Below are 8,835 nucleotides of genomic sequence, written 5' to 3'. Positions count from 1 at the left end.
AACATGTGATTTTTAGAAAGTAAGTGTATATAACGATATCCGACAGATAACTGAGTTTTATTTAGTATCATTCGAGGAGGCAAGACAGTTGTAAATTGAGGAGGAAAAGTCGGATATGTGAAAACACATTTTTCAAAAAAAAAGGAGAAAATAGGATCGAATATTTTGTGTTTATATTCATTTGCGGTGTTACCTTTTAAAAATAAAAGAATTTTCAAAATACAGAGCAACTCTTAGCCGGCTTGATTCATTTCTGTCCATCACTGCTTTGTTATTTTACGCCGCAGTCAGTGGACAGGTGCAGGCCGTGGACATGTGTCTCAAAAACACACACAAAGGAAGCCTCCCTGTCCTGCACCTTCACATCTTCTATATTTGTGTTTGCGGCCTGCAGAGGGCTGGCTGATGAAATGAGTGAACACAGAGACGGAGAGGCAATTTCATGCTCTGCAACGCTTTGAACAGCGCTGATAGCGGCGCGTCTCGCAGTGTAAATTCACCTCCCTTCTAAAGACCTATGAATATGGATTCAGTTGTCCCACTCACTTGAACCAATGAGCTGCGACCCCCCCCCCCCACACACACACACACACACCGCCGTATTTATTAATTGAATATTCGTTGTCACCCGCCCAAAAAAAAAATGGGTCAGTGTGTTTCCTAATGTTTTTTTTTCCAATATAAAAGTGTTTATTTGGAAACATGGTTTAAATGTACAGAATATATTCCCCCGCTAACATATATCACAGATCTGCTGCTGTGCTGCTCCTGCAGGCCGCTGCAGCCTCACCTGCCCAAAAACAGCCAGCACCACACGACACGATGCATACACACGCGCGCGGTCCAAATGTGTGATTTGTTGCACAGTGCAGTGTGAGCCTTCTGTAGAGGATACAACCCTCTGTAAGAACTGTGTTAATCCTGAGGCCACCATCAGAGGGATCATAGACATCCGGAGAAAATGTGGAAACAAAAGATTCAGTCCAAATTCACCGTGGACTCGAACATCATTACAAGACAATGATGGAGCTGCATGAGTGTCAGATAAAGACTAAACATAAAGTCACGAGACTTTCTGACACATATACAGGAATCTACAGAAAAGTGAACAATGTCTTATTAGTTTAAAGAATTTAAACGCCGATATACACTGTAAGAAGAAACCATTTGTTTTACAGTGTATCTTCTTTTGATTTGTGTCTTTCAGCATTATTATAGGATATTTAAATTCATGATCCAAAGCCCTCTAAACAAAACAATCTGCATTTTTTTCTAATTACACATCACATTTCATTTGTCCTGTTATTCACGAATTTTTAATTTCTGAACGGTCTATATTTTGTTTCAAAGATTCTGGTAAGGATACAGAATCCTTTATTTGTTTAATATACTGATCGGACAGAAATTGTCAAATGAAAATATTTGGCATCGAACCGGAATCAGCATCAACCAATCTGACTGTAAATTGTAGAATGTAAACTCCCATTTTTTAAAGCCTCTCTCTTCCCAAATACATGCGCAAAGGCATAATTATTACTGTACAATTGTAGTGGATATAATAATAATAATAATAATAATAATAATAATAATAATAATAATAATAATAATAATAATAATAATAAAAGTTCACAATGCTAAGTGCCCTGACATTGTAATATTCATGTAATAATCCTGGGGGACTTCCTGTGTGTGTCTCGCGCTCAGCAGTGATTTGAAAATATCCGCTGTCTCATTGTTGCTATCTGCGTGTCAATAGAAATGTGTGTGACATCTCTGTAAAATGTGCTGCAGGATTATTACAGTTCTTAGGAGTCTGATGTTTGAGAGAAACAAACAAATTAAAGTGTGATGGAGGCCGTGCAGTTCTCGCGGGGTTTGGGTGTATTTGGTTGTGTAAGGGCCGGTGTGTGCAGCAGCAGCGCAGTGAGCAACACGAGCTGAGAGAAGGGGAAACAGCCCATAAACAGCCGGGGTGGGCTGTGGCGGGAGGTGGAGGAGGAAGAGGAGGGGGGATTGGGGGGTCCGTTGGACTCTCAGCTCAAGGGACACAGAAATAAATGAGGGATGTTGCTTTTTTTCTCTTTATTGTCTTTGAAAGTGTCCAGGCTCTGTTTCCAATAAAATCTTTGGTTTGGCGGTGGCAGGTCAGTCCAAGGGTGCAGTCTGTTCTGCTGGACAGTCACCTCTGAAGAGGAGGACACGGAGGAGAAGAGGAGGAGAGCCGCTGATGAAGATCCGCTCAGCTCTCCCTCCCCATCCTCATCATTAAATTAGATCATATGTATTTACAATGTACAGAGTGTGTGGAGGAGCGCGCACTGTCTTGTCCAGGTCCCAGGGCCCAGGACTTAGGGTCGGCGGCCGGGGGCCGGGGCCGGGGCTCCTCAGTCGCTGTCCTCCTTGTCCTCCTGGATGGTGGTGGTGGAATGGTTGTAGAGTCCCTGCGCCATGAGTTGCAGCGCCAGGCCGTTCTTAAAGCCGCTGGCCTTTTTGATCTTGGCCCGCTTATTCTGGAACCAGATCTTGATCTGGGACTCATTGAGGTTGAGCTCCTGGGCCAGAGACTGCCGCCGCTGCTCCGTGATGTACCGGTTCACCTGGAACTCCGTCTTGAGTCTCTGCAGCTGCTCGGCCGTGAAGGCCGTGCGCGGCCGCTTGTCCTCTTTGCCACTTTTCGACTTTTTAAGTTTCCGTGTCCTTGGGCCTGCAGTAAGAGCGAAAGGACGGGACAGCGGAAATATAAATATTCAGCGCATACTGAAAAACTACTGTTACTGAGGGACACAGATACGAGCAAACGGGCCCTGGACATCAACAATCATTCATATCAGCCTGCCTGCAGTGTAGCCTGCACACACACACACACACACACACACACACACACACACACACACACACACACAACTCTCAGGTCAATTTAATTATACTGAATTGTCGGACATCTATCTATCTATCTATCTATCTATCTATCTATCTATCTATCTATCTATATATATATACACACATACATATATATATATATATATATATATATATATATATATATATATATATTACTAACTGTGGTAGTGGACATAGTAATAATAATAATAATAACAATAATAATAATAATAATAACAACAACACAGTGCACTAAGTGTTGATGTGCGTCAGAGCAACAGAGCAGTGAGTGATGCTGCAGGCTGTGAGCTCCAGCTGAGCAGCAGCCCGTTAACACACTCCTTATTACTGTCTTGTTGTCACTGCATGGATGAATACAGCACACACGTGTTCAGCAATTATTAATAGCCGCAACACAATTTGTGCATTATTTTTGAGAGGTGTAGACACGTAAATCTAAATACGGTGTGTGTGTATAATTTTGAACGGAGAGGCAGCCGCATAGTGGGAAAACTGCCAGAGTGAAAAGCGCAAACACTTCATTGCATTTTCTTACAAATGTATATTTTTATAGATTTGGAAAACAATTAGACATAATGCAAATGTTGAAAACTAAAAGTTAAAAATCATCCAGAGTGAAAAAATTAAATAAATACTCTACATCACGCGGACTTCTAATAAAGGCAAATAATGCGCAATAGCGCCGCGGCCCTATAACACATTCAAACAACAGTTTCTACTAATATAAGTAGACTATCATGTCTGGAATTTGGAGTATGTGCACTACTCGTTTAAAATTCAACTCAGTGTGTGTTTCTACTATGTGTATTTGATATATATTAAATGGGCTTCTTTTTATCGTGCAAATGAACAAAATTCGACACTGAAACACGTGATTCATTATAGGCGAGTGTCTTAATAATAACACACACGAGCTCATCTAGTAACAGAAAGTCAGTCAGGTTATTCAAATGAAGCGTTTCTGAGAGAAAAAGCCTCGGTGTGTTTTACACAGTCAGTCAGTCATTTTCTGTAACCGCTTGTCCTCGTAAGGGTCGCGGTGTATTTTACACATTAGAACTCTATTTTGTGTTTTGCTGAAACTAACCCTGATTTGTGCTGAAGTCAGAGCCAAATCAAAGAGGCGCCTAATGAATTCAAAATGTCTCCTGCAGGATGCAGAGAGGCCCCGAGACGTTATTTAGCTACATTTAATTCCATTGTGTTTTATTCCGCAATGTTTTACTGTTAGCACCTCATATATTCACCTGCATGAGCCGGCACGGAGCGGACAACAGGTCCCACACACTCTCACACTCTCACACACTTCCACACACTCTCACACACTCACATCCAATCACACATTTTCACTCAGACAGGAAATGACTTTATATCAATGGAAATGTCTCATGTCGATCTAAACAAGTCCCTGAACTAAAACACGTGTCACACACGGCCCAAAGCTGCGGGCTTGTTCCTCTGTCATCTCTACACTCAGAATCCACAGCGCTGGGACTGTGCGCGTTGAGATGTAACAAAACACAAAGAGAGTGAAATTATTCATAAATCAGACAACTGAAGAACACGTGTTTGACTCAACCTGCTGGATAATGCTCCGAAGCTCAGCCGTGTTTTTATTTTCTATTTGAAAGTTTCGACACATATATAATAGTTCTTTAAAAAAAATAATTATATATATATATGTATATTCAGTCAGTCTATATTTTAAATACAAGGATTCAGTTTAAGAGACGCGTTAGAAAAGAATACATGTACAAAGAGGGCGGGAAAAAACGACATTGTTTTCATTCTGTTAAATTTGACGCATCGCACAGGCTGCTGAAAGATTGTTGTTAATGTTACAAATGTTTATCAACGCGTTCTTAAGGTCAAATCAAAATGTAAATTATAAATTATATAAATTTTAGTTTGCATTAAATTCTCAGAGGTGATGAGGCGTGTGTTATACGTTTAATATATATATATATATATATAAATCTGCAGTGTGCTAAACGACACGTCAAGTTCGGGATTTAAATAATAAAATGATTAAGAAAAAAACATTATACTAGGCTATATTAATCATAGAAATATAATTTAAGATTAACTCTGACAACATAAACACATTTTACTACACACGTGTTCTTTAAAAAACAGCCTATTTCGGCAGACTTATTTGATATTAAGATGAAGTAAATATTTAAATGTTGGTTTTAAAGATGAATGATAATGTTAAATAATAGTAATAATAATAGTTTGTGGTCTCCAAAATTCTGAAACATTATTTGCTGCTTTACTTTCTTAGAACTATCCTGATTTGTTGAGGGGAAAACGGCTCCATATATAAATGTTTCCTGCTGCTTTGTATCAGAATAAAAATAGATAACAATTTCTGTGGTGTAATTAAAGCTGTGGAGCTGTTTTTTTTCGTGAAACTCTGGTCTTACCAGATGAGGGCCTGTCCGAGTACCGGGTGCAGTAGACCCAGGCAGGCCACAGAAGCGGCTGGCTCTCCGGTGTGGGCGCCCCGGTACCATTGAGCACCACCAGCGAGGAGGACGTATTCTCCGCGGCCCCGCCGCCAGTCCTGTCCTCGGCTTTCACGCCGCCGCTCCCGGTGGAGGCAGGTGCGCCTCCTCCGCCGCCGCCGTTACTCTTTTTGGGACTCGCCAAAGAGGCGGAGGAGGCGGAAGACGAAGAGCTGTCACTGCTGCAGTTGGAGTCCTGGCACGGTGTCCCGGGAAGGCTCGGCCTGATGACCACCGGGTGGACGCGCTCCCGGCCGGAGGTGTGCGCCCTCTCCCGCGGGCCCAGACCGTGCTCCTTCTTACAGCCGAAGTCCGGCCGCAAAATGTTGTCAATGAAAAAGTTGGTGGTTCTGTGGGCCTGCTGGCCGACCTGCAGAGGCAGTATGGGCGGAGAGGGCAGGCTGGGAGACGGAGACACGCTCTCTCCCTCGCTGCTATCCGTGCTGTTCAGATCCCGCTGCTCCTCCATCGCGGCTGCTCTGAAGAACGTAGCTTCGGTTCTCTCAATCCACTGAGTGGGCCTGGCTTTGTATCCAATATATGAAAACAGGAGGCACTAAAACATAGTTATTTTCTTTCCGAAATATTGCTGGCTGCTGTGATTATTCGCAAACTGTGGACATCCTGCTTGCGTAAAGGCGCTCCTGCGCGTCATGGTCGGTGGCTTACTATAAGACCGGCTACGGTTGCAATTGCGCACTGCTCTCACACAACCAGAGCTTTTCACCGCTCTATGACAGTCGGATCTTCAAAGTCCTCACATCACATCACCATGCGGATATACACACACTTACACACACACTCTCACACACCAACCGGAGATACATGAATAACATCCAAAGCGCAGCGGGCCAATCACCGACTGGGACACTTTTGGACAAGGGGTGACGACGTCCAATAATGTCAGGCGTCTCTGAGCCAAAAGGGGAGCTGTGGAGCAGCGCGCAGACTTCACACAGAAACCAAACAAGAGATTATCACTCCTTCGTGCCTTCGTGCGTGTTACGGTGTATCTGATACATCTTACCCCCCCCCCAACACACACACACACACACACACACACACACACAAACATCATCCCCGTGGCTGTCTGCTGGTGTTTTTTGGATGAATTTCAGATGCTCACCTCCAGGCCTTTAACTGAAGAGACACTGTGGGAAACGCTCGCGTGCGAAACAAGATTTCGCTTTGATTCCCGAATTTTCTTGTAAAAAAGATTTCCCATCAATTTAAACATCCTGTTTCCAAACATCTTAGAGAGAGGAGCTTTTATGGAGCCCACGGTGCATACCTGATGTGCTGGGCATTTTGGTTTATCGCACACACACACACACACACACACACACACACACACACACACACACACACACACACACACACACACACACACACACACACACAGGCCTACAGCTGCGAACAAACCATCTCCGTTTGTATCCAAACTAAAGAGAGTGCACCTCCTGTCTGCATCTTCATATATGCCCATTTAACATCCATGTTGCGCCTCCAGGTCTGATCCACAGCCCGCCCTCCCCTGCTCTTCTCTGAGGTGCAGCCACCATTGTCAGCCGGTATTGTTCTCCAGGCCGAGCTCCGGAAGAGCCGCTCTTATCTCTCCGTGAGAGAGAGAAGGCGCGGCGGATAATTTATAGGTTTTAATTACCGTGTATTCCGCCTGATCAGCCGGACCTTCATCACCTGGCTGCGGGAGGAGAGCGGCTCAAAGGCTCTGTCACCGTCACCGCGCCAAACACTTCATCAACGTGCGCGCAAAGTGGCCGATAGAATAATAAATGCAACAGAAGAGACTGCCGCGCTGCACAGGCGCGGCTTCAAGGTGTTAATAGAAAAGTGTCTGCGCAGCCTGGGACACAGAGAGGACAACTTCATCCGTGGAATTCAGATTAAGGCCTTTGTTGTTGTTGTTATTTGTTTCATTTCTGTTGTTTTCATGTGAAGCTGGAGGCCTGAGTGATGCGCCTCCAACACCAAGGACTGGCAAACGCCTTTGCTGTCTTTGTAAAGAGATTTTCATGTTCATTTTTAAAAAAAAAAAAAAAACAATCAATACCTGTTTGGCGTTCGCTGATTAAATATTCCTCCGCAAATTATTAAACTCTTTTAAGACCTACGGTGTCACTATAATATTTCTATAATTATTATATGTGGGACTCAATGTGTCTATGATTATTATAATTACTACTACTACTACTATTACTATTTATATTACTTTGACTTGGCAGGATTTTAATTTGGTTTTGGTTGTTTTCTGCATTATACACAACGAACTGTGGTATGGCATTTTTCATTTTTTCTGTGCTTTGTATAGCCTAAAGTGGCTACTTCATGCTATTTGTTATTATTCTATCATCTTTCTAATCCCATTGGTGTTTACCGTATATTTTACTCCTGACTGATTATTTTTTCGACACACACACACACACACACACACACACACACACACACACATATATATATATATATATATATATATATTACAGTTTGCAATAGGTGCAATAGGCCTATATGTATAAGCCGCCAAAACACCACAAAGTGTCAGTCAGTTAAAAAGGAAACAGTGTTTTCCTACGTAAAGCTGCTGCTGGGATTAAAAACCTTGCAAACCAAACACACTCACATGCGCGCGCACACGCACACTGCAAGGTGAGGCTGATAAGAGCAGTGTGGAGATGGAGATTTGTTAGTGGGTCAGCTCCTCTGATGGAAGGCTGGAGATTCAGACAGGGTTTTGCCATTTCTACTGCAGATTAAGATAATATGTGAGATCATCTTTTGTGTCACTGCAAGCAGAGCAGCAACAGACGAGCTAATGGATCCAAACGGAGCCAGAAACAGTATTTATCAATTATCCCTTTAAAATAAATAGGCTACATCGTGTAAACACGAGATTTTTTTTGTTGTGGAATGGTGTCATCTCTTAACTTTACTATTGGAGATTTGTTGGGACAGACCCATTGTCGTGAAAATAAATAAATAAATCCAAATTGTATAAAATTGTCTTTATAAAACAGCCTTAATATTACAGCTGTAAAAGTGAATTTGAATTGAATGATGTAAGCATACATTTTTATGTTTTTTTTGTTGAGGGAAATACCACTACTACTACTACTAATAATAATAATAATAATAATAGTAATGATAGCCTAATAATAATAATAATAATAATAATAATAATAATAATAATAATAATAATAATAATAATAATAATAATAATAATAATAATAATAATAAGGGTGAGTAAAGCTCTTCCAGCGCAGGTGAAACTTTGACTTCACCACAAATCACGGAATTAAACGCACCAAACTCAAAATCATTGCACTGTCATCATCTTTAAAATTCTTAATGTGACAGTCTGCAGCGCGCAGGCTTTATTGAGGATGCTGCTGTTTGAAACGCAGGCAATCAG

General features: G+C 42.1%; 1 protein-coding gene across 1 annotated transcript; it reads right to left on the bottom strand.

Annotated features, from left to right (window-relative positions):
• Positions 1-672: 672 nt before the first annotated feature.
• On the bottom strand, positions 673-6,259 carry en1a (engrailed homeobox 1a). The gene is made up of 2 exons (XM_088083860.1): positions 5,328-6,259; positions 673-2,704 (listed from the first exon to the last, which is right to left on the bottom strand). The coding sequence occupies exons 1-2, from the start codon at positions 5,875-5,877 to the stop codon at positions 2,385-2,387; spliced, it is 870 nt and encodes a 289-aa protein (XP_087939986.1). The 5' UTR covers positions 5,878-6,259; the 3' UTR covers positions 673-2,384.
• Between the last annotated feature and the right edge of the window lie 2,576 nt (positions 6,260-8,835).

The sequence above is a fragment of the Plectropomus leopardus genome, chromosome 10 (assembly GCF_026936395.1).
Source record: "Plectropomus leopardus strain MGB_pleo_1.0 chromosome 10, ASM2693639v1, whole genome shotgun sequence".
Lineage (NCBI taxonomy): Eukaryota > Metazoa > Chordata > Actinopteri > Perciformes > Serranidae > Plectropomus > Plectropomus leopardus.
This window is presented reverse-complemented; position numbering and strand designations above follow the sequence as displayed.

Excerpts from the sequence above, each read along its gene's own strand:
- en1a (XM_088083860.1), bottom strand. The coding sequence starts at position 5,877 with ATGGAGGAGCAGCGGGATCTGAACAGCACGGATAGCAGCGAGGGAGAG. Across the intron at positions 2,705-5,327 it reads CTCGGACAGGCCCTCATCTG|GCCCAAGGACACGGAAACTT; the intron begins GTAAGACCAGAG and ends CTCTTACTGCAG.